Genomic DNA, 27,373 nt, shown 5'->3' with positions numbered 1-27,373 from the left:
TCTATCCAGACGAACACTGCATGCTGATTTAAATCTTGGTGGATTCTATTACGATGCTAATTATGATTACAGTCTTCATCCAAGTGTGGTCGTTGGAAAAAAGGATAAATTATGTATATATTGCAGAGCCCTCAAATTTAAGAATGAAGTACCAGAAATGTGCTTCGCTGGTGGAAAATGGAAATTGCCAGAATTAAATTCACCACCCCAAATCATTAGCAATCTTGGCATAAGGTGACACAAGCCAATCGAAACATGCAAAATACGCATGAAGGAAAAAATTCATAACAGAATTAAAACACAAACACTTTCTTTAACTAGCACCGCAACGCATGCCGGGTAACAAGTAGTTATTTATAAAAATGGAAAAAAATAGCACTTTATAATGTCAGAACTGGCTAGGAAACGAATGGTTACTGGGAATATAACAGATTCACGAAATCCATGTGTTGTATCGTACGTAAACGTATTAGGTATAGTCTATATATAATTCTATGCATAACGTACTAGGTGTAAACGAATCTGCTTACTAATCTGTCAAAACTCGAATAGAGCAGGCGCGTTTCATTTTATGTTCACATTACTCGATCAGAGAAAGATCAGACCCCTGAGCTAGCAGAGACGGAATATCATCTGTCAGTACGGAGCAGCCATGTGAGAATCATGCCACATGTGGTAGGTCAGAATGCCGTTGAAAAATGTCCAGGAACGCTGTGAAAGATTGAAAAGAAAAATAAGTCTCAGAATTTCATCAATGAACTCTGATGTAGCGAGATTTCCAGGAGCATTTGGCTAATCATAAAATACAGTTCCCCACCTGCGAGAGCATGTATTTGCGCAACAATAAAGAGCTGCTTCTACGCGTTGACTGACCTTTCTCCAGAAAGTACTGACTGCGATCCCTATCTCATCACTACTAGATACGCAGTATTTCCTTTGATATTTTTTTAATCGAATGGTGGGCACTTGCCTTTTTTCAGCACTGGCCACTCCTAAGGGCAGAAGTGGTGACCATTTTATTGTGGAGGCGCCTAATAGGCGGCCACCGTCTCAAAGTTACACACAATCTCAAAGTTAAAACCGCTAACAGCGATACTTGTTGGTCATTAGCAAACAATGAAGTGGTCTATTCATACACAACGTACTTTCAAAGTCATTTTATTATTTTACACGCACCTGTACATAATAAACAAATTTATGACCATTTATGATAAATAGGAACACTTAATGAATGTTACTGATTCATCGTAATGTTCTATCTTTCCTCTAGCCATGCAATGACTAGGTGTCATTGGATTTGGCCTTTCAGGAGCCATTTGCATGAATACTCTTGTACTGATACATCCCTTCTATCTTGTGACAGACGATCAGTGAAGCAAGCGGCCTTTTTCAGTTCAGTGGAACAGCATCATTCATACGCCCGCACGCATTCAAATTCGATTTCAAAGCGTCCTTATTTTCAACTGAGGATGGGGCAACTGCAATCTGCAGTCACATGCAGTTATTCTTCCGTTCAATTTTGCTGCCGATACTCTTTATGCGCCATTTCTCATAAGCTTTAACCCTTTGTCTACTAACAGGTCATATAAGTCCCACTAAAAGTTTAAAAATGACTGCTGGGTTAAAAAATACTTAGAATCTCTTGAATATTGGGGATCATCTTCCAATAGTTGGAAAATCGAGACGGCGCCGTGCTCGTTGTACTCAAATGAACACAGAGAAAAGAACAAATATGAGTTGCCCAATGTGTAACGTTGAATTATGAAAAGAATGCTTTACCCTGCACCATACGATTTTATGTAATAAAGTCTTCCAAAATAATAGGTGCGCTTACAATAAATCGATCGCTGTGTGTGGGTCATATGTATCCCACTATTAACTATGGCTATGATAAACGTGTCAGCCTTGAAAACCGTATAAGGTATTAAGGTATTTCTCCTGATTTCCTAGCGTGCCTTCGTGGTGTAGTGGTTCTGCACGCTGGGCCGGTATTCCAGAGGTTCGTGGTTCGATTCCCGAAGGCGGTTGCTAATTTTTCATCTCTCCTGCTTTTCTAATTAACCTAATGCCTCTACAACCGTTTGTCAAAAAAATCCAAAATGCTAAATTTACCTTGTTTATCACGTATTTTGTTCACTTGGATTAAAAACGGGGTAAAAAACTTTCTTTTTAAATTCGTAGCCAAAGGATTAAGGCACCATTGTTCTATCCATAGTCTTAATTTATTAATAATATTCGGTTTCCGAATCTATGATCAAAGAATTTCATTCAAACAAACGACGCTCTCGGTGGTTTTTTTTTTGGGGGGGGGGGAGGGGGACAGGGATATAGAACGAATATTCGAGACAGAAGCTATTTATGTTGAATTTAATGAACAGGGCTTAGATTAAAATTTTGATTTTAAGCAAAACAATTTAGTAAAACTAAAATATATAGCGTTATTTAAAACGTTTGAACCAAATTCAGATGAAAATACTAGTATATCTATTAATCATACATTAATTTGATACATATCAAAAGAAAAAAAATTGAAGTGCTAAAAATGTCACAAGATAAATGTCATATAAAACAAATTTTCCAGAAAATAGGAAACGCAAAGATTTTTCTGTGCGGCAAAACTTTAGATTTTAATGTTGCCACCATTCCGAGTCGATTTTGTTGATGTTATGAATTTCTTCCACAATAATTACAGCATTCGTAGACAGCATTAGCAGTTCCAGTTATTCCGTTGTTTCTTTAATAAATACCACCCTTGATTTTGGAATAGGCTCAGTATCTGATGACTTGGTATTCCACAGTGTCTTTGCCAAGGCTGCCCCGTGGGTATCGGGGTAAGGAACCTAGCTGCCACAACCCTGGCTAGAGTCCCTGAGAAGATGTGGATATTCGTAAGGTGTTTAATTTTGTAACTGCTTAGGACTGAAAGCCTTCTCGTCAACGAAAGTAGATAAATGTACGCCTGCGTGTAGTGGCTTTGAGGCAAACGGTCACTTAAAATATTGCTGAGATGGAAGTCTTTCTGAGAGCCTGGTGGTAGGAGAAGAGAGGATAGCAGACCGTTTGATCTGCCCTCCAGGGATGTTCTTCATCAAAACTGGGAATACAGCCAAATCAGCAACGGGGATCTACAGCCAGCATGAAGGCCACTCCATCGCCGACGAAAAATTAATGCCTTAGCAGGGGGAAAAAAAAAAATTAAAACGACTTTTTCATGTCAAAGCTTAACTTAATTTTTATGAATTACTGCTAACAAAAATTGCTTAGGAAGTTAGTTTTTTTTTTTTTTTTTTTTTTTTTTTTTTTCAGATTTGATGCTACATAATAATGAATTAAAATTAAATGTTTCCCATTCTTGGTAAACAGGAGGGGGAACAAAAATTTCAAATGCCCCCAGGTGCTAGCTACAGCTTTGCCTGGGTAGCATTACATTGTTTGGCTTTTCTTGAAAAAGTCATAGTCAGGGAATACCTCAGGTGATTGTTATATCACTAACCACAATACCAGTTGGTCAGCTGGCAGATCTAGTAAAGGTTCTTCTACAATTTCTATGTCTACAGAAATTTTCAAGTTTACCAAACTAATGCATTTTCGCTGATAGTTTTTTGTTGGTTTGCCTGGTTTACCTGTTTTCATAAATTTAGTTCTTCCTGGTCCTCTTTCCGAGCTTTTCCTTTGCTTTCTCATGCCTTCTCTTCTTTCATCAGGTATTTTTTAGTCCTTGTTGATTTGCGAATTTTCCTGTATAGGAACAAATTTGATAAATTCCTTCTCACCAGCTGTTTGAAGTTCCCTATAATGCTTTAGTTGTCCCCAATTGCATTTAATACATATTTATACTAATATTGGTTTAATACATGACTTGCAAATTCAATGGCTTTGCTTCGGAGAGTTTTAAGTTCCCTACCCTCTGCTTTTCAGCTTGTGAGATGTAGCCAATCCCATTTTTTGATCATAGGGCTGGCTTGTGCCGGCTTGGAGGATCGGGGCTTTGACCTTATAATTATAATGATAATGATACTTTTCAGATGCTTGAAGGGCTTTTCACCTCTCCATGACAAATTATGTACGAATATTATGAAACATTTTGAGTGATTTAAGTATGTGACTTTCCCTGGATCCCTGAGTACATGTGTGTCATGATTTACTTTGTGTTTCTTTCGGAAAAGATAACCTAGAATGTTAGCAGTTTACTTTACACACACATATTTTGCAAACAAAATATTCCCGACTACACTTTGTATTTTTAAACCATGTAGCATCATTTCAGAATGCAACATTTTAAAATTGGCTAGACTTATGTAACCCTACCATTCATACCACAATGTAATTTACTGTTTTTAGTATTTGTTTTACACCATGCAACATTTGAAACTTCAACTACGTATGGTAAAGTTTGCAATATATTAGCTCATTTGGCATAGTTGCTTTAAAGACCATGTGTTTATTTTGATCTTTAACCCATGCATACTTATTTGTATAAAACACACTGCATTTACATTTCATAGCTAAGTTAAGTTCGTTTTTAGTTTAAAAGAACGTATTACTTACAGCATTCAGTATTACACTTCATGTCGTGAATTAACACTTGTATAAATTTAAACTTTTCTTTTATCTTCAGCATTTAAATATCTATTATTTGCTATCTAAACTTGACATTTGATTTCAGTTATTGATATGAATTTACTTTTGCCATCACACATATGTTCTGTAGCTCTTGAATCAAGATACTAGTTTTTTGTTTCTAATTCTCCTGTTATATTTGTAATGCTGAGAAAACAACTTTATGTCCTTTATCTCCTGCAATTAGAATACCCAAAAGCTTTAGGTTTTGTGCTGTCATACCCTAAATTTGCATTGTTGTAATGTTTAGTAACTAAGACATCCTGAGCACAACTATTTTTCTGAGTTTAAGTTACTGCCTTTTTTTATTTTTCTCTTAACTTTACCATATTTAAGTCTGGTAATATATACCCGGATACTATTGGTATTCTAAAAATTTTTAATTCTGCAATTAAGTTACCCTATAGCAAAATAATTGGGAATATCTCTGGAATTTCAGAGCTTAAGTCTGTAATCGTATCTACAATTACAGTTTCATCAGCCTGCATAGTTTTTAGAAATTAGCTATTCATAACACTCATTAAGTTATGGGGTCCTTTGGCTGATGTTTTTCACATAATTTCACCCAAATCTTTAACAGTTTTATGATTTTACATGCATTACCTCTTCATTTAATGCTAACAGTAATAACTACTAAAGCTTTCTGATACTTTTGAACCCATTTTTCAAGTGTTTATCGTTTATCATGGATAGCCTGTGGCCTTTTAAACTGCTCACTTGTGATTTCTCGAAGTACCGACTGGATTAAAATCATTTTTATTTGAAAACATCTTGTTCCAGAATTGGTTTTTATGTTAACTTGTTATTTGGTATATTGGAATTCATCATTTGGGTTTGCTTTTTTTCTAATTTTGATAAAGCCAAGAAAAAAAAAAAAAAAAAAAAAAAAAAAGAGCAATTTGCTTACCTTGCTTTTCGCCAAAACACAGGGACACTTCATTTACTTTCTAGGCACATATCTTTATGGACACTGAACCCATAACCCTCTATGCGAGGATTTGCAAATAGAGTCTACAAAATTAAGAAAGAACATAATACTAAATTAACTTTAGACATAACAGAAGACAAGCTTTCTACAGGTCATCATGGATAAAGTTCAGGCAGATTTTCTTATATTATATATTAATATTTCTTATATTATACAGAAATAAATGGTAAAGTTGACAACTTTACTGCGTTATGGGAAACAGATCCATGGAAAATTGCTCGGTAAATAAATATATGAGTAGCTTCAATCGGCAGGCACTTGGGATCCATAAAACAGAAGTTCAATAGTCACTAAGCCAATAGTGGACAATAGTGAACAGTCAATAGTGGACACTAAGCATTACCCAACCGCAAAACCGGTAGAGTGGTTAGCATCGCTGACTGTCATGCCAAAGGGCCCGGGTTCGAATCCCGAGGAAGGCATGGATGTTTGTAAATGTACAGTGTCCGTGCGGTATGGAGGGCATACTAAATATGCAATGAGCCGAAAGTCCTCTCCAGAGATTGGTGGTAGGGGAAGACAGTTGGGAGACCCTCAGACCCATCTCACCCGGGGTGCTTTCCATCAAAATTGGGGAGTAACTGAACTAAATTACACTGTCACCTGTAAGGTGCTCAAGGCTGTTGCCAACGACAGACATATCTTGCACTACTTTACATGAGGAATTTCGTGGGCTTGGGCTAACCATAGGTCATACAGGTAAGCATTAGTCAACAACAACGCATTACCCATCTCCGCTCTTCACTCAGTTTCCACTTTACCACAATGACGTCAGCTTCTGCTGCTGTTTACTGGTTAATTTAATTGTAATGGAAGGCAAATATCTTACAAGTGTTTCATCTTATTAATAATTTCATTCATTTCTTTCCAGATTTTCAATTTTATTCAGTGTAGTTTTAGTGATTATTTAATTAGTTTTGTTACTTCTACTTCCATTCTACGCCACTTCTAATTTAAAAAATTAAGCACTGGTGAAAGCTGAGAGAGAATGATTACTTTCTTAGAAGTATTTTATTCATAGAATATCAGTTAGGGCTGAAGGATATTTGAATACACTTTAGCTTAAAAAATTGGCAATGTATATAACAGGGGTGGCCAAAGTGCGGCTCGCGAGCCTGATATGGCTCTCGCAGGCAATTTGTGCGGCTCGTGCATATAAAATATATGTATGAAATATGATAAACTAAAACTATTCAGTGTCCAAAAAGAAGTAATTAATTAGTTTATACTCTTTTTACAAAGTTATCAGGGATTTCTTTCTATTTAAAACTTCCTCCATTACTTCTATAATGATGTAAATATGAACTTGTGGCTTTTAGAAAATCTAGATGTGGCTCTCGAACATTCCTGAATTCAAACGTGCGGCTCTTTCTGACATGAAGTTTGGCCAACCCTGGTATATAACATACATAAATGCTATTTTATAACAATCATCAATGCTCCTAGCAAAATTTAGTATCTTTGCTAAATTTTGCAAGAATTTCAGTTTAACATTGTGATCGATGAAAAAAAGTAAACTTCCTGGATCAGTGACACAAAGCAGGAATCAGATGAGAAAGAAATTACTCCTCTAGTTCTGATTTACTTGATCTTTGCTCTTTGAAAATGTTATTCTTTCTCTAATATGAATTTCTATTATTTGAGATTTTATTAAAAGAGTATCAAAATCAAATTCCTCATCATTTGTAAGTAAAGAAACACCTTTTTATTTTCATATGTTTTCATGTTATCTCTTGGATATTTAGTAAGATAAACACTAATTTAAAAAAAAAAATATATCATTTAAATGGAAAGAAATTTATTATAATATTTTTTAAAAAATTCATTATCCACTTTTTCATTTCTTAGTAAATTGTCTAGCAAAATCATTATTTGATGATTTTTGCATTTAAAACCACAGGAAATTTTTTTTGAGTTAGGGCTTTAAAAAAAAAAGCTAACTTATTTTTTAAACCTGTACTGAACAGTAATTTTTAAGAGCTTCTTATTTTATATAATCTTTCTAAATACATCTCCATCACTTTTTGTTTCTTATCATTATCCTTTGTAGCTGATTTTTTTCCCTTGAATTTTATATTCAATCAAATTTTTAGGCCTAGACATTTGGCTGTTTAATTAGCCTTTTTCTTTACCTACTTTTATTTTTAAATTCAATTTCTTTTTTTGAATTTTTCATTCAGTCAAATTCTTAGGAATTTAACTGTTAAATAAGCCTTTTTTTTTTTTTTTTCTTTTTTTTTTTTTTACCTAATCTTGTTTTTAAATCACTGACCTTTTTCATTCTTTGAGCAATTTTTTCTGCAATAAAAGCAGCAAACAATGATGAAGGCAAATCTAAACTCTTTTTTTAAACCTAATATCCAAGTCTTTATTAGACATTAAAAATTTTTCAATACCTTCTCTATGGGGATTAGTTTCTTTTCATAGGTACGGCCTTTCTCTATTGCATCAGTAACATGATTATGAAATTTCTGAATTGATTAAGACATTTCAATTTCCTTTGCAAACTCATCATAATTTAGGCTAATTTTATGGCCTCTAAAACATCTTGTATGATTTTTTTCCTTTCCTAGTATTATTTATTTAGACCAATATAAAATATGAATGATGCACAATTTCTTTCTGTATAAATGATGAAAATTAAAAATCATTAGAAAGAAGAAAAGATTAAAGATCCAAATCAAAACCCTCTAATGCTCATCAATGTATTCAGGCTTTGACTGTAGGGGAGTCTGAATCAGGAAAAACAAATGTTTTAATGATTCTACACCAGTCAGTTTACTGGTTAATTTAATTATGGCAAAACACTTGAGGACTATCTGCTTAAGAGGAGGGATGACTTTGTGAAGGACTTATTAAGGCAAACTGACTCATATACATGTTACATATGAAGAAAACAATGATCCCGATCAACAAATGTTCAAATCCTGGTGAATGGGCTAGTCCATGCAGCCAGCCCATGCACCGGGATTTGAACTCCGGATCAAATTACCAGCTTTATAGCGATTTTAATGCTCGGCCGCTAGTGGGCCCGAATTTACTTCAGAAAACTTAAATTATAATGCATTATACATAAGTGTTAAAAATATTCATGAAGATAAAATATTCAGATTTAATTAAAAAATTTGAAAGCATTCAAAGAGAAGATATCATAAATTTTACAACTTGCAAAAGTTACAAACAGAATTGTTATGAAAATACAATATAATAAATATAACAAACCATTCTTTGTAACAGATGAATTAGAATTAGATCTGAATAAAATTGTATGTGACGATTGCCTTGCTGAAGATCAAACGTGTTAAAAACTCATACTTTTGCAGTAGATACAAAACGAGGCATTCATTTATCTAGTTCAAGCCTATTACAATGTTCCTAAAGAAATAAGGATCAATTGTAATTTAATTTACAACCAAAAGAAACACAACAGATAATGAGAAAAATTGATGGAAAATTAACAAGAGAAAAATTTCATGAAATGTACAATAGGTTAAAGAATGCAATAAAGTAAAGAATACAATAAATTAAAGAAGCTTGCTATTTCATCATGTTTGATTGTAAAAATTCTAAAATGAGATACAGAAAAAAAATTAATTTTGTATATATGGATGAAAGGAATGAGAAGATTGGCTATACATTTTCCACCAGAATTATGAAGTTTGTGTGTGGATGTGTTGGTATATATAGATCTATGATAGGATATTGCTTGAATTTAAAAAAAAAAAATATTATTTGTTTTTTTATGTAATTGTAACATAACTTTAGAAAATTTTCTTTACAAAGTATTTAAAAAAACATTCATTGCAATAAAAATTTGTGCACCAAGATGTAATTCTCAGATCATACTAAAATTTTGCATGAGGACACGTCACATGTCAGCTATGCAAATTATTAGATATGCAGTATGAGTACATGTTGTATAATGACACCAGATAGCACTGAATTTAATTCTTCCTGGCACACTAAGGTATGCACGAGCATTTACCCACTCTTAATCTGATGCAGTGGGATGCCGTTCCACCATCATTGAAGACAATATGATCAGCCATCAGAGTTCGAGAGAGGAAAAGTCTTTAGCATGATGGAAGCCGGGTAATCAAATCCGGGTGTAGCCCACCACTTAAACCATTTTGACTTCACTGTGGTGTGATGTTGTTATTAGTGGAGAAAGAGGTCACAGGCATATTGGCAAGGCTAAGGATACCATTGGCAGACCAACTACTGAGGGAGCTGTCACATCACCTGACACGCAAACACAGTGCCAACTGCTCCATTATAGGCAATCCAGACACAGGCAGTCCTTTTACATCTGGGCCTGTCTGTACCATGTGCCGATGTGAGGCATCTGGCTGAAGGATATTTGGTATTGCAGAAAAAGTTATGTTTGCTACCAATGACACCCATCCACCATCATTTCCCCTTAGAGTGGTGTTACGCTTGACTTGATTGGGCCACCACTGAATGAAACCAGGTCGCCTTCAGCAACTAATCAAGATTAAATGAGCAATGATGACAATTGTGTAAATATATGAATGCCTTGCAGTGAATGCCTCAATCTTGCTTTTGCTTTAGAGGTGAACATTGCTTCCCCACCTTGTTGGGTGCTGTTACGCATGACAACCCAGTCACCTCTAACATTGATCCCTGGCACCATGACAGACCGGTAGTATGTTCATGACATCTTTTCACCACTGCTACTTAAGACAGACTCATGTCTGAGGAATGAGAGGAGACACCATACGGGTTCTGTCCGCACCAATGTCCTCTTGTACTGAATCATGTGTCTGCACTACAAGTGGCCCAAGAGAATACCAGAACATCCATTCATTCATAGTTTTTCCTGTAATAAATTATCGCTTGTTGTAATCACCTACTTATATCAATGCTGCACTCAAATATACAAAATTTCATTTGATTCTGACAACTCTTTCTTGGTAGACAAATGTTGATGGCAATCAGTGCATCTTTATAAAAATTTATGTTATAAAATTCCACTAACCACTTTGTTACTTTATAAATACGTTTAATCCTTTACATTTATCCATTCTATATCTCTCTTTACTTGTTTTACAACTATCTAAATTGCCCTAATGATATAAAGATGCTCATTTTCAGAACTTACATTTAAAAAAATATATGGCTTTGCAAGCCTTGCTGTTGCAATAAAGGAAAAGTTTTACATCTTTTATACTTCTTTGCAATGTCTAGTTTATTTTGATGGATACTTTATCAATAGATGCTTATAAATTTTCTACAGAAATGTGAAATTCATCTTAAAATTTTTCTGTGGAAGAAATAGTTAAAAATGAAACTAGAAACATGATTAAAAGATTTGATTCTATGGAAATATAATTTTTGACAAAATGTATTGTTTATGAGAAAAATACCATTAAAAGATACAGATGTAGAGAGACAAAGTGTGTTTAGTTCAAATTTGACTGCACTGTAAATTGTTTATATGGCAGTATTCCATTATCTGAATGTCTCTAATTCCCATAGCAATTTCACTTATCAATGTAATAAATAGCAATTTTGCAACTATCTTCTCAAAAATTAATTAGTTTTAAAAACTGTTATTTGGGGTTCTTTTGGTGGGTAACATTTCTTATGTTTGAAAATTAATAAGTAACATTATTTTTCAATTATTAATAATGTACAACAGTAAATTAACCAAAAATATTTGACAATACAGACCATTCAATAATTAAATGGGCACTGAAAACACAGCATTAAATATTATGAATTCAAAAACGTAGTATTTTAAATAGTCTTTAAACTGATAATATGTAATAAATGTATAGTCTACTAAAACTTTTTTAAAGTTCATAAAACTGAAAAATTTTAAATAAATAATACTTTTAATTAATAGTACTTTACTTTTAAATTCAAGAAAAAATACTTTTATAATTTTTTATAAATGTTTCTCAAAATCAACTATTAACTTTTCCTTCCTTTTGGGATAATCTGGGATCATTATTCACATTTCATGTCTTTTATTTTTATTTTAAATTATATATTGCTGTTAGCAAAATTGCTTCCTTCTTGAATTTATAGATGTTATGTTAAAAAAATTGAAATTCATTTAATATTGAATCTGATGATAAGAGATAACTGAAATAAACATTCGAGTACAAATTCAATTTTTCACTAGTTTATCTTTTAATAAAATTAAAAATTCAACTATCTCAAAGAAAATTAAGATTTTTTTTTTAAAATTCAAATAAATGACAGATACAATTTTAAAAAAATCACAGAAATTATGATATTTTAGATTTTCTAAATCTTTAAAAATTACATGAAATTAATAAAATTAATTTCTTAATTTAAATTCAATGCAGAGTCATGCTTTGATGAATGAATAATGTTATTGTGAATTAGCAAAAGTGAAAGAGAAAAATAAGGGAAAAATTAATCCTTCACACGAAGTTCTTTGAAAGAGGTCTGTGGGCACATCAGGTTTGACATTTTACCTTATTTTCTAAATTCTGAAAATGGCAGAAAAGGTAATCATTATAATAGCCAACCTGTTCTTTAAGAGTTAAGAAACTCTGCATTTAGAAGTATTTGTCTAGGATAAAATAAAGCTTCTAACCCCCTCTTTTGAAAATCTTAATTACACGGTAACTATGTTTAAAATTTTAGAAAGGTAACAAGAGATGGAATTTTATAAATAACTGTGTTCCAGAAAATTAAATGAAAATATACAATTTTACTAGCAAAATTTAGTATCCTTTATTTGTCTCCAAAACTTTTTAACTTTATAAATACAAATAAGTACATTGCGTACTAAACTGCATAATATGGCACAACTTTTTTAATATTACAAAATCTTAATCCACAGTATCATTTACACAATTATTCCACAAGTATTAACACAGTAACTTACACAAAAATATGAAAATATCATAAATCTTTCTAAGGTGATCAATTGCAAAGAATTTTTACTTAATGCTTCTACATATGAATGCATCTTACAAAATGATTATTATTATTTCAACTTCAGCAAGTTTGATTTTATAAGTAATAAATATAATACCTTCATTGTTTTTTCATTATATAATGATTTTTTTTTATTGGAACAACTTGTGAAAATGTACAAAGTAATCACATAGTTCCTACACTCATTTTACAATTCTTAACAAAACCTCCCATATATTTACAAAAATTAATTTTATCAGTTTTTATACCTAAAATCTCATGATTAAACTTGTCATCATCAACTCTGCTTTTAATATAAAATTTCACTTAAAAATATACATAACAAATTTGTGCATGTTGTGTGTTGTATTAAATGTTAAAATAACTTCTTAAATTACATTTTAATCATGTAAACTAAAATTAATGAACAAAAATTATTCCATTTAAGCATGGTTTAAAAAATATAATCAAAATATTTATATGTATCAAATAGATTCATACATTGCATGTTCCTCAATGCACTGTTAACTGAATGGACCAATCTAAAAAATAGTGGTGATTCATCCGTGCTTACATTCCTCGCAATGAAACAGACTGACTTCATAGGTATGAAACAAATTCACAGTTTAACAGATATTTGTAATGTATTAACTATGATTAGGTTAAAAACAAAGTAACCTACCTAACGCATGTTACGTTCTTCTCAACATATAATTTAGATTATATTGCTTATTTCAGAAAAGCACTAAAGAACTAACTCTGTGATTAGCAAGGAGCTTTTATGAAGTGCATCATTAAAAAAAAAAAAAAAAAAAAAAAAAAAAAAAAAAAAAAAAAAAACACTGGCTTACATTTATATTGTATGTGAGAAGGAAGACATGAAAACCTCATGCAGTCCTGGGCAATTCCTGAATTCAGGATGAGCTACACCAGTGACTAATTTATCAAATATACACAAAGTTAATGAACATTTATGGGGCCATATTTTTAATCAATTATAGTAAAGCACAGGAAGGCTTTTAAATCCCCCTCATGCTGCACAGATGACAGATTTCAGATCGGTGAGCCAATAGCAAAATCTGTCACATGATATGTTACATACAATATAAAGTAAAAAATTCGAATGTCAAATATCCAGAATGATCTAAAATCTGGATCATCAGCAACTCTTTTTTTCCCCCTTCTTTCAGAACTTTGCTACATGCTTAATGCAGATTTCATACTTTTTCATACTAAAACATGTTACAGGGTCTACAATCTTAATTTCACTTCACCATTAAATACCTCCGTGTTAAAGAAACATAGTCATTTCACAATTACACATTTATTAGCATAAATGAAATAATAATTTGGCTTTGTGATCTGATGAATAATTTGGCTTTGCCTTTTTGCTTGGGATATATATCAAACCAAAATATTCTACTTCAAACATTGCTGGTTTTAACCTGCTGCATCCCTAACATCAACCTAGTGAATAATTTATTATTATTATTGTTTTTGCTTTCATCACCACATGACTAGCAGCATATAGCACGTTGAAAAATGACACACACTGCAATGTCAAAAACAACTAAACTGAAAAAAAAAAAAAAAAAAAAAAATCTGTAACTGACTATCAAACAGCATGGTAACCTTTTATGTTGGCATTACACTTAACAATGATTACAGACTTCAGCCAACTGCCCTGTGAAGTGCTGAGTGTCTTGACAAGGACAAATTTAACAGAAATTTCTTTCCATATGGAAAAAAAAAAAAAAAAGATATTATAAATGATATTCATAGGTTCCTTATTTGTTGTCAGATAAACAATAAGTATACCTAGAAATTTATTTGTTCATGATTCAGATAAGTTGAAAGCATACATGGGAAATGGATGCAAGTATAATAAACAAAAAAAATTAATATAATTCAGACTTAATATCTTCAGCACGCAATAAAAGCAAGATAAATTTTAGCAGAACTGCATATCTGCAATGTCCTGATATACTGGCGTTAGGGTATAGTGGCCACTAAACTTTACGATGGCCGCCGCAAATTTAAAGGTTTTTCGATAGCAGAAAGCGAAAATTTTCAGTTACTGGAACTTGTGAAGAAGTGGCAGTACATGAAGATGATATAATAGATGTATTAATGCAATCCAATAATCAATCAACTAACAAGACAGCAAAACCTGTATTAGGATTCCAAATACAGAAAATTTCACTCCCGATAGTAAAAAAAGTGACACAAAATTTGCTGAGAGTGAAAAATTTTCTAATGACAATACAGTAGGAATTTTTAGCTTGATAATTACAGAACTTTGTAACTGAATTAAAAATTGTCTATAATAATTACAGGACTTAAAATTTGTAATTGAATAAAATACTGTCTATTTATAAAATTACACAGAAAGTATTAGCACAAAAAACAAAACAACTTGAACAACTTACTTGAAAGAAATATTGAATAAAGCAAATAAATAAATACTGAGTTTTTATTATTATTATGATTTTTTAAGGTCCTAAATAACTATTTCCAATTTTAAAATTTTATAATTTTTACATGTCATCTTACTAGATTTAAATTGATGATCTAAAATCCTGAAAATTCCCATAATTATATATATATGTAAAATAAAAAAATGCAAATCAAAATTATAATTTAAAATGCATCTTAACTGCTCATTTTTAATTTGGGTACTTTGTCTCTAGTAATAATTTTCTCTAAACTGCGTCATATCTGAAAACATATTCTGCATTATGTCATCTTGAAACTTCTGCATTGCCTATAAGTTTTAGCCAATCAGATTAATGAAAAATTTAATTTAAATATTGTAGCAATCCTACCCCACCCTCTTTCTCTGTTTGTGCTTGTTGGCTGAAGGAAATCTCTCGCTTTGCTGCTTTTGTTTAAAATGTAATGTGCCATGATCAAAATTGGGGGGGGGGGTGCAGATTGCCCCCCATTGTGAAGTGCCACAAGTAATAAAGGTACATTTGGAATATCAAGTGATTTTTGTGATTCTTATAAAGTTCCCAACTGCCAAACTAAACCAAACTAAATTTTATCATATATATATATATATAGATATAGATATATATAATGAAACTGCGATACGATGACACGACATGAATGATTTGATTATGTATACGGCACAAACTTGCATCATTAAAATTTTCGCTGAAATAGGACTTTTCCCATAATTCACTGTGAACATAGACTAACAAACCCGTGTAGATTTCTTCATAATTAGAACTGGCCAAAGAATGTAATGGAAGTACAATTATGGAGGCATTGAAATACGAATGCTGAGACGTAGATGCGTAGAAATACTAATTGCTTCAGAATACTTGATGCTGAATACTACTTCAGAATACTACTAGATACTTGATGCTGAGAGCATTCATCCATTTTGAAGAAGAAGCAGTCGAGACAGATTAAATTCCTTTTTTTATTTAAATTTTCATTTTGTGGCCACAATTCACTTGGCACTCTACTTGTGCCTATTAAAGAACATTTAGAATTTTGATATTATTGCCATAGAAGCGAAAGTAGCAGCACACACATTGCAGAAAGGCATCTGGCCAATAGGAAATCACAAGCAAAAGTGACACATCCGTTCATAGAAAGAAGGAAGGGAGTCAAAAGTTTCAGTTTTTAATTTTGGTTTACAATTTGGTGATTGGTCAAGAGGCATCTGCATTAAGGGTTACGTAAGATCGCATGATTTATTTTAATGACACAGTTTAGACTTACAGCGCTATTTTTAGGTCAGATAGATGAAGTTCCCATATGAAATAAAAAATGAAAGAGGTTATAGTGAATTAAATTTAGAAGTTCGCTATCATATTTTTTATCTTATTAATATTTGTTGAAGCATTCTCTACATTCTGAAGCAGATATTAAAATCTGCAAACATTTTGATCCCTTTCAAGGCAGCAAAACTATATATGTCTATAAAATGAACAAATTTAAAATTTCAATTTCAGAAGCTTTACTAATAGAACCTACATTATAACAACACATAAGGCAAGGTAATTGCATACACTACAAAACGTTGTTTCATAATTAAATTATCTCAAAATTCTGCATACACTACCCATATCAATATTGCTCAACTTAAGCCATTCCCCCCCCTAAAATACTTACGTCAATTAGAGATTTAGATACTAATTTATCACTAAAAATGATAATGAAAAACAAAATGAAAAGAGGATATTGATGTTTCAATTCAAATTATAAAATCATAGCAAGAATACATTCATTTTCTTTCATATCTAGAACTGTGCTTTGAATTAAAGTTTTCATAAAATGCAATCATCTCTTTACTTGTTCTTGGAGGTATACACTGTAAAGCCTTTTCAAAATGTCTCAATTTGAAAACTGGAGACATTGCATCAGGATCTTCCGCTAAAAGTTGAAAAACAGCTTCATTGCACAAGTTAACAATCTGGAAGAAAAATATTAAATGTATTACATGAAAATTACTTACCGATAAAATATATTTTCCATTTTTACTTTTTATTTCCAACAAATAAATGATAAAATATGAAAAATTCATAAATTACTTTATAGTAACACCAAAAGACCAGTTCTTCATAGAATCATAACGTCAAAATTATGTAACAATTATAGTATTATTTACAGTATGGAAATATCCTTACATTATTAAAGAAAGAAATACATATTTTTAATAAAAATGTAGTGTACTTTATAAGTCATATGAAAACAATACATAACACATGTAAATTTTTAAAAAATATGAGTCAATATAGTTTTAAATTTAACATAACTTATAATTTAAATTAATCATTATAAAATATAATATTTCTCTGATTTTAAGACATGCAATTTATTCCACATTGCTAAAAATAATTGCTACTCTTTTCTAAATTACTTACACTGTATGTATATACTCTTATCATCAATAAAACAAAGCTGATAATTAAAAAAATATTTACTATATGTATTTTAGTACTTTATTTCCTTAATTTTTTACTTTTTCAAAGATCAAAATATTTTTGTTGATGGTATGGAAATTAAGCAGTGCATCTAATAATCAAAAATATTCAAAATTAATTTTGAGCAAATAGTTAAGTTTTGATTTCAATGAAATCACAAAATGAAAGAAAATTATTAATTAAAAGATTTCATGATAAACAAATTAAAAGTATTTTTTAAATACAAAATTTTAAAAAATGCTCCATTTGAAATGCTGTGAGAAGTATGTATGGATCTGCAAAGAGTTTTTGATAAATTAATTACTATACATCCCATCTTAAATCTACTCCTTAAAGAACAGATAATTCAAATTTGTTATTTTTAACATAACAGAAAAAGATACAGTTTTAAAAATACATTTAAAGAAGGAATGCAAATATCTATCCGAAATAAAATTTTTATTAATTATTAATCAGTTCTTGCATAAACTAAAGAATGCCCATATATATTTTTTTCCCCTTAAGATCACCATGGTACTGAGCTATGAATAGTTTAGTAAAGAAGGAAAGATACCAGTGTAACATAATATTAGGCCTTAAAACCAATCTCTCAGAATAAAATTAATAATAATCTTATGGCGACACCAATGCAAATCCAACATGTATCAGTTTTCTGTTTTAGAGAATTTATTGCATAGAATTTACTGTGTATAATAGTTTCATTTGTGATGAATCATTATGAAGACATTATTTGGATATCCCAAGCGGTAAAGTAAGCAGGTTATCCATGAAACCTCTGACAGTATATTATTTATAAGATTCAGAGTTCACCAAGATTCAGTTGTGGATACCTGAGGCAGGCTGACTTAAAGAAGTTTTAAGGGTTTCCTTAATGCATAATGTAAATATGGGCAAATTTCCTTTTATATAGTTCTCTAACACTAAAGGTCTATTGAAAGGCAGATAACAATGGTGTACTATGCCATAATTAAATAATCCAATTCAGCTCTTCATAAAATATCAACAACCTGCAGTACAATAAGTTTATGCAGTTACTATCAGCTAATAACCTTATTTAGATTTTTATCATCACTATGAAATAGACATATATACATAATAGACAGCTAATTCAATCAATTCAAGTCTCAATATAACCAAAGTTTCAACTCTTTCAGCTTCAAAACTAGAAAAATCAATTTGTGAATATGATTAAAGACTTATATATGTTCAAAGCCACCTGACACACTGATGGTACATTTCATAATTCATTAACAAAATCAACAGATAGGGGAAAAAACAAGTACAGCTGATACAACAAAAAGTAAGTAAAACAGAAGATAAGCAATTAATAGATGAATTTAAGTGCTTCAGATACTTCTCAGCAGTTAAGTTAATAAAGTTTGACAGCTTTTAAGAAAATTTAATACTACTTTCCAGGTTCAAGAAAGTGAGTGTATTATATAAACATACATTGATGGATATTTAAAATATAAATATACAAACAGAAAAATTAAAATATTCTGTTGTAGATTATCAATAAGCTCTATTTTTAACACTTATGTGATGCATAAAAATATAGTAAAATGAAACAGAATCTAATCCAATTTGATGAGAAACTGACACAATGCAGCATCTGAAACTGCTTTCTAAATCTTTTCCATCATATATGTATGTTGAGAGCATTATTTGTATGAGAACAATTTAAAAGACTATTCCTAAAAAATATAAATATATATAAACACACTATAACATTTTATAAATTTTGTTAATTTCTTAAAATTCAGACTTCCAACTTATACGAGAATTTAGGAAAGTGGAAAAGACATAAAAGGATTCACAAAACATATTTTTATAATCTTTTCCCTAAAAGCTCATTATTAAACTCAGCACTAATGTTTAGTACTGAAACATGTCATAACAAAAGAGAATTCATAATTAAAAAATAAATCTTAAGATAATGAATCAAAAGACTGGTGTTTAAATTCATAAGGATATTAAAGTGAAATGTTCTGATGAAAAATACATCTTTAAAATATGCTTTTTGGTTTTACAGACAAATTAAAGAAAATAGATTATTTTTAGTACCCTTTTTTTAGTGTTAATTCAGTCATAAAATTTTTCTTCTCAAATATTTTTTGAATAAATAAATAATCAATGAAACATCTATCTATCCAACCTTTATGCAACCATTGGGCATAGACATACACTTCCAACTATAAAAATGCTTTAAATGGTATGAATACTAATGTTTTTGCATTTTTAAATTAAAAAAATATATAAAAATTACAAAATCTATTTTTATATGTTCTCACAGTCCTTATATTTAGGATTATTTTATACTTATAACTATTAAAAAAAAGCGTGGGATCAAAAATTGATCAAGATTTTTTGTTTTACGGGGCCATATACAAACTGTAGTAGATAATGCTTGTGCTTGTATGTAACTAAAAGATCAGTTTAGAAAAAACTTTCTGATGCTAATAGATTAAACAATGAGTATTTCTATGCAGGCTGTTATGAAAAATATAAATCAACATATTTGTTTTTTTAAAAGATCTTATTCATAGAATCTTACACAATTCTTGATCTAGAAAACACAGGGCGGCTTCAGCAATATTATTCACATAAATTAAAAATGAAAACATTTTTCGAATGATTATTAGATTATGAGTCTAAAGTAATAAACTTCATGAACATATTAATATATTTTTAGTGCTTGGAAACTTATAAATTACTAGTTACTAATATGAAAATACTTTCAGCATACCAACAGAAATATATATATATATATATATATATATATATAAATTAAAGAATGTTACACACTAGTAAATCATAAGAGAATACCAATGGATAGCATTTATGGGGGACATCACACATTAAAAATGTTGACATCAACTATGCCAATTTTTGTTGTACAGGAGTCAAACTTCTATGCTTTTTATAATGAATATAAAGTTTTCCTTTCAGATCTTGCAACTGAAAATCCTCTTAGATCTTAATGAACTCATTGCAGTTGTGGTTCCTCCCATTAAATTATCATATACTCTATATGTAGATAAATATTTATATAACATTTTAGAAAAAAATATATGCAATAATATCAGTAAAAGCTGTTTATGATTTTCAAAATTTGTTAAAGCCAGCTCAAAAGTACAGCATACCAAAAGAAATAAGAAATTTGTATACATTTTTTAATATCTTTTAAATAAACTTTTTATCAATAAGTAAAAATATTTAAAATATATTAATAATGGCATATATATATATATATGTATATATATATATATATATATATAACAAGCAAGGTAGTTAGTACAATACTGTATGACCAATTTGGTCTAGAAAACATTTTGCGCAATAGGCTGCAAAATAAGTAAATTAGAAATTGCAGTAAGCTCGCCTAAAAGTTACCAGGAGCTGTGGCTCCAAAAAGTTCAACACATTTTAAAAAACAATGTCATTGAAGGGTGAGAAATTATGCTACACGAGAAAAGAAAATAAACACAGTAAAATCCTTAGTGTTGGAAACTAGTAATGGCAAAAAATACAGTAAAATACCTATATACATGTAGAATTTGACTTAATTCACAGCATAAGAGCACGAAGTAATATTTAAATGGTTTATTTAATAGAAAGAAATAAAAGTAAATAAGATAAAGTAAGTAAAGATGTAGTTAACGGTATGCAGGATTAACATAATGATGCACCAACAGTCCTTTTACACAAACATTCGTGCGTAGCTTCAAATAGTATAATCATCTAGTCATCACAGCTAAAGGCATAACATCAAAAGCACAATCTAAGTTCATAAACACTTGAAGACGTGTGAGCCGTCTGCTCACATCTGCCCTCGACCAGGTCTCAGTGCTGTCTGGGATGATTCTTACTGCGCTGGGTGATGCTATACTGATGACGTCATAATCCTGGTATTCTAATTCAGCATTGGACGTTGATGACTCCCACATACATATATATATATATATATTATAGAAGAAAGATGGAGGAAGAAGAGTGAGACAGAAAATATAAACGAAATAATGAGGAAATATTTATAAAATGACAAATAAAAGTACTTTTTAAAATCAAATGCAATCAGATAGGTACATTGTTCAAAATTAGACATACTTCTGCTCCAGTGTAGCCTTCCATTTTCAAAGACAGATATTTAAAATCTAAATCATGGATAACTCTGTTTCTCATTTGTATCCTAAGTATCTCTTCTCTTGCTTCTTGATCAGGTAAAGGTACATAAATAAAATCACTAATCCTTCCACTTCTCACCAGAGCCTATATATAATTTATCATTAAACAACTTTTTAATAGCATCCTCAAGGAACAGAGATTCAATTAAAACCATAAATAATTATAATAAAGTTATTATAATAAGTTATGGGCTTATTAATTTACATTTAATTATATTTAGAATTTTCTAGCAACATTAATTACAAATTATAAAAATGAGTATAAATTTCTCTAAAATTTTTTTTTTTGTCTTTAAATTTAGGAAAACCTATTGATAGTCTAAAAGATCTCACTACAGTTATAAGTGAGCAGCTGTTGAAGTATTAATTTGAAATTAATGATAAAAATCATTTAACCAGTCACCATTTTCTGCCTAACTGTACGTGCTTAGGATTATTGAGACTTCTATATGTGTAGGATTTTGAAAGGCAGTTCTGAATTTACCATGTTACTCATAATTCACTCTTTAGTTAACATAGCACCTATAATCTGACTTTTGAACCCTACTCTTAGATCCCAAAATATTAATTAAACAAAGCAATCATTGAAACACATGAAAATACCAGATACAGATTTTGAAAATATGAATAACGACATGTATAAGACATATGCTTAAGAAGATTATGTTAACCCGGAAGTCGCACCAAGAAAGGTTACTAGAGTGGGCGCATGGGGTATCACATACCCCAATATTTAAAATACTATAAAAATAGTTTTATTTAGTTTTAAAGCTGTTTTTCTTGTTCTCTTGTATTATAAATATGTGAATAATAATTGGGTTTCAAAAAATTAATTTCCAAAATAATCTTAGAGTTAAAATTAAGATAAATGAAAATAATAAAAAAATAAACATCATGCCTCTTAAGTTTCATTGCATCTCTAATACACAATGCTTATTTTATTTCTTCACACTTTGAATGAAATACGTTCATGTGCTCTTGGCACAGGATGTTTTCACATTTTAAACATTGCATTCTCGTTCTTCTGTCCTTAGCACGAGGACAAAAAATTTATCACATCTTTCATACTTAGTTGTTTCGAATTTCATGTATATGTTTTAATTCTTCGTCGAAACTTCTGCTTTTGTTTTGCATACAGTACGTCAGTTTCTTGGCAAAGTATTAATCTCTGATTCTTTGTTCTATACTTTTTTTTCATTAACTGTAATGCCTTCAAAAACAGACTTCTGTTTCTGGTTGGTGGATTAGCAGTTGAATGTAATATAATTCAAGCATTTATTACAGCAACATTCAGTGCAGGAAAGAAAATTACCATTGGCCACCTCCTTGTTATTCTGGCAATTGAATAATTGGCTGACATTTCATCCCCCATATCCACTGCTCCTTTAGTCATATTATAAAAACATATAATTCCTGACGTTTTATGTTCTCCAATAGTATGATCGTTATATAATGTTGAAAGCATAAGAACAGTCTTTCCTTTTTTAGGAACATCAGGAATTAATCTTTTATCTTTTTCAAAACGAAAACAGTGTAGAAAATATTCCTAGTTTCATCTTCAGTTTCCGAAATGCAATCTTCATCGCTTTCAAATATTTCTAATAAATCTCACAGGCATTGCATTTCCAGTTCATAGGAAGTCCTTCTTCTTACCATAATGCAGTTAGAAATTTTTAAGAATTTAATGACAAGTACTTTAAAATTGCTTGCGAGTAGAAATATTTACTGTTACACTGTAGAAATAAATTTTTGAACTAAATATTCAGTCAGAAAAACACTTACGCGAACAGGCGCGTGGGGTGTGTCATACCCCAGTTCCAACAAAATACCGATAAATATTTTTCTGAAACACACAGGCAAAGAAAAAGCGGTTCTGAAAGTCAACCACAACTAGAAACTCAGCTACTGAAAGCAGCACAGAATTTCAGTTTCACAAGTTAGGAATATTCCACTTTTATGTAGGATTGGGGTATGATACACCCCACGTGCTTTCCCGCGGGTTAAGCCACACAAGAGCACCTTTTCAGAAGAACTTTGAGGATTCATAACTTTTCAATTCCAAAATTTCGATTAAATATTTTGCTTAAAAATTTATCTTATAAAGTTATACGTACGTTAATTTATTTATTGCAGCTACTTTACAATAATTTAAAATGCATTTAACTGTAATATATTTAATTTATAATTTTCATAAACATTTAATGTAAATGTTTAAAGTAAAGTAATAAAAAAGGGGTACTACTTGATTTTACCAGGCCCCATGATAAACCAATAAACCGACAAATTATGTTAACTGCATGAAATTATAATAGTCTTTTTTCACTTTAAACATCTATGTACAAAGCGGCACTTTTTCTTTCACTTTTAACTTGTATTTGCTAAATGTGATGAACCGCAGCATATTGTAATAGCCTTTTTTCATTTTAAATATTTATGCAAAAAAATGGTACCTTCACTTTCGACTTTCCATTTGCCGAATTTTATAAATAGTACAATATTGTAGTGACCTTTTTTTTAATTTAACCCTCTGAGCTTTATGACTGGGTTTATCCTGTCATCAGAAGTTTTGCTACTTGGTATGCATTAGCTTATTTAGCTTATTATTTAAGATATTTTGCTTTCTTACTTTCTTTAATAATGTAAATATCATCTTAATGAATGTAAGTTTATGAAAATGCAGACTAAAATAAGTAATTATACAAACTAAATTAATAAATACTGTTTAAATACTGGTCTTCAAGATGGATCTAAAATCCTGTGCCACTCAAAGGGTTAAACATTGTAAAAAAGTGTCGAAAACTTTTAATTTACCGAGGAGTGAGGAAAATGTCATATTGTTTTCTCAGAAAAAAGACATATTACATCGCAATCGAATACACATAAATGCCACAAAATGAAATTATATGTAAACAAAAGTATGTGGAGTTGCAATGCGAAAAAGCCATAAACAAACAAACAAAAAAATAAATACCATATTTGATCTGACAACTGGTTTGGTGGTTGCAGAATATCATTCTTAACAGCTCTGCATGTCTTCTACTGTTGGGCAGAGGAACAGACATTGCTTAAGTGCACGATAAACAGCTCAACATATGTCAAAATACAACAAGTGACTGGAACAATTTTATGAGAGAGTTTTGTTTGCTAGATTTACTTCAGCAATCTAAAGAATTAATAAGTAGGTCTAAAAAAATAGTCAAAGTTGACGAGAGTTTATTCATGCTGTGCAAAACAACACTGGCAGGGCACTTCAACAACCAGCGGGTTATGCTATGAAAGTGGCAAATGCTTTCTTGTTCACGTTCTAAATTGGGAAGCAAGCACACTGATATAAATTACTATAGACCACGTAGTGGAAGGATTGAAAATATATTCAGATTATTGGCTTTGAAACAGTCATTTATATATAGCTTATAAAACAGATGAGCTTGAAAAGGCTGGTTACACCCATTTAACTGTAAACCACAAATTTAATTTTGTTGATACAACAATGGATGCTTACACCCAAAAGATTATGGGGCTCTGTTAAATGGTGAGACAAAAAGCAAAGTGGTATGGCCTGACATCATTCTAGAGTTGTAGCTTTCAGAATTCAAGTGGCGGAAATCCTCTGGGAAAGATAAGCCTTTTGATGCCAAAGCAAATGCAGAGATATGCCATCCACAAACTATACGCAGGTAATTTACATTTGGCTTTGCTGTTTTGATAATGGTGGCCATGAAAATCAAGTTATAACCCTTCCACCAAATTTTTTTTTCTAATGCTCTATAAATTATGCATGTGCTGTAAAATCATTTTCAGTATACATCAGTTTATTTTCAAAAAAAAAAATAAATGCAAAAATTAATGCTTTTTTTTAATTAAAATTCTTTTGCAAATATATTTATCTGTTGTTTAAACTATTATTAACATAAATGATTAATATTTTTGTAATGAATTAAACAATTCCTCAGAATCTGCCAGAATGTTATAAATGTATTTTGAAACATTCCTGGCATACATTCAAGAATGACGCCAGAATTGGTGTAGTTACAGAGGGTGGCAGAATTTAAAGGCAGCAAAATTTTTAGAATTTAGAGAAGCACCAGACTAGAAAATTTAAAGACTTTAGGAGAGGCACTGGACATAAGAATTTAAGAGCGTCATATTATTAGAACAAGGTTTAGCAGAACTTAGGACCCACAGAAATTTCACTGGGCAGTAAAATGCCTATAGTACAGTCAAAAGTCTTTAATCCGGATTCGTCGGGACTTCGGCGATTCCGGATTATCAGTTTTTCTGGATTATAGATCATCAATTTAAATCTGGTAAGATGGCATACAGAAATTATAAAATTAAAAATATAAAACCGTTATTTATGAAATAAAGAGCAATTATGATCTAAGGAATATCAAAATTTACAAAAAAAAAAAAGCTTAATATTTATTTGTTTATTTTATTAAACATTTCTTTCAACGCGCGCATGCGTAAAGCATACATTACACATAGTTGAAATTACACTGGTTATCATTAATTAAGGAAAAATCACAAAAATCATGATTACTGAAAAAGTTATATGTAGAATTTTATGAAACTTACACAAGATATACAACACATAGTAAGGTATCAAATAACATAAAAAGAAATTACCAGATAATTATGGTAGTATAGAAAGTAGCACATGTATAAAATGAACAAATCGAAGGTGTCAGTTTGCTATAGGAAAAGTACCTTCAATATAGAATATGATCACCTCTAGAAGCAGTACAGCACATACAGTGATGTGTGATGCTTTCAATTATGCGGTCTATCAGTTTCATAGGAAGTTATTATTAAGTCTATCACACTTAATTTTTTTATTCAAGGCCAATGGAAATAATAAAGATCTTTATTCACAATCCTAACAGATATTAATGCATTTCTAGTCTTATTTAATTATATATATATATAATTAAAGAAAAGAGAACAAACGATAAAAGACCTATGTGGTCAAAAACTTTGTGCATTGAGCTACAAAATTTAGAAAAAAGTTAAAAGAAAACTCCTAGTTCGTACGCTAAAAAGTTGTTTAGATACCGTGGTTTTATATATATATGACTGCACTGACAGATAAAGTGACAGACTAAACATCAACACATAAAAAATCTATAATGCATACAAAACTATTTTCCAATACATCAAGTAAAATACAGTTGCTTACATCATCCAACATATCAGGCCTGTTTGTTGCAGCTATTACAATGACATCGCGGAGTTCTTCAGTACCATCTATTTCAGTGAGAAGAGTTGTAACAATTCTATCCCCAACACCAGAGCCACTTGAACAATTAAAATAAAATTTCAAATAAAACACAAAATTAGACCAATGTTTTCAATATAAAAGGTTTCAAAACATTCATTTTCCCATCTGTACATAAAAAGTGATAATGATTCACATTATAAAATATTTTTTGAGACACTTACGAATTCCCAAATTCAAGGCCTAATAATAAGTAAGTTCTGCGTAAAACTAAAAGTAACTTATTTATGTGAATGTTTACTATGCACATAAATGAAATTTATTTTATCAGCTTACTTTCAAATACTGTAATAAAACAAAAATTAATAAAGAAATTAATTTAACAAGTGATGCAATCTCAGATTCTTTTAAATGACTTAAAGATATATTGGCATATATTATACGTCCATTAGTTCAGCAAAGAAAATTGCAACATGTTAGGAAAAGGTTCCTGTTAAATATTTTG

At 30.6% G+C, this 27,373-nt stretch overlaps 2 protein-coding genes across 4 annotated transcripts in view; both read right to left on the bottom strand.

Moving 5' to 3' along the window:
• Window positions 1-8,946, bottom strand: part of LOC118195160 (protein boule-like) — a 67,351-nt gene extending 58,405 nt beyond the window's left edge. Inside the window, exons 1-2 of the mRNA XM_085819638.1 lie at window positions 8,831-8,946; window positions 5,528-5,631 (exon numbers count right to left, since the gene is read on the bottom strand). Of these exons, the coding sequence (XP_085675764.1) occupies window positions 5,528-5,560 (33 nt within the window). The 5' untranslated portion in view covers window positions 5,561-5,631; window positions 8,831-8,946. The remainder of the gene's footprint in view (window positions 1-5,527; window positions 5,632-8,830) is intronic.
• Window positions 8,837-27,373, bottom strand: part of LOC118195161 (ATPase family gene 2 protein homolog A-like) — an 86,774-nt gene continuing 68,237 nt past the window's right edge. Inside the window, exons 13-16 of one of the 3 annotated variants that reach the window (XM_085819637.1) lie at window positions 26,830-26,947; window positions 21,574-21,735; window positions 16,835-16,955; window positions 8,837-8,983 (exon numbers count right to left, since the gene is read on the bottom strand). In XM_085819637.1, the coding sequence (XP_085675763.1) occupies window positions 8,973-8,983; window positions 16,835-16,955; window positions 21,574-21,735; window positions 26,830-26,947 (412 nt within the window). In that variant the 3' untranslated portion in view covers window positions 8,837-8,972. Of the gene's footprint in view, window positions 8,984-12,315; window positions 16,956-21,573; window positions 21,736-24,621; window positions 24,690-26,829; window positions 26,948-27,373 lie in introns of those variants that run through there. The other 2 variants (XM_085819636.1, XR_015041849.1) reach the window with 2 other exon arrangements.

The sequence above is a fragment of the Stegodyphus dumicola genome, chromosome 6 (assembly GCF_044657685.1).
Source record: "Stegodyphus dumicola isolate Sdum_Otavi_A_Nest chromosome 6, ASM4465768v1".
NCBI lineage: Eukaryota > Metazoa > Arthropoda > Arachnida > Araneae > Eresidae > Stegodyphus > Stegodyphus dumicola.
This window is presented reverse-complemented; position numbering and strand designations above follow the sequence as displayed.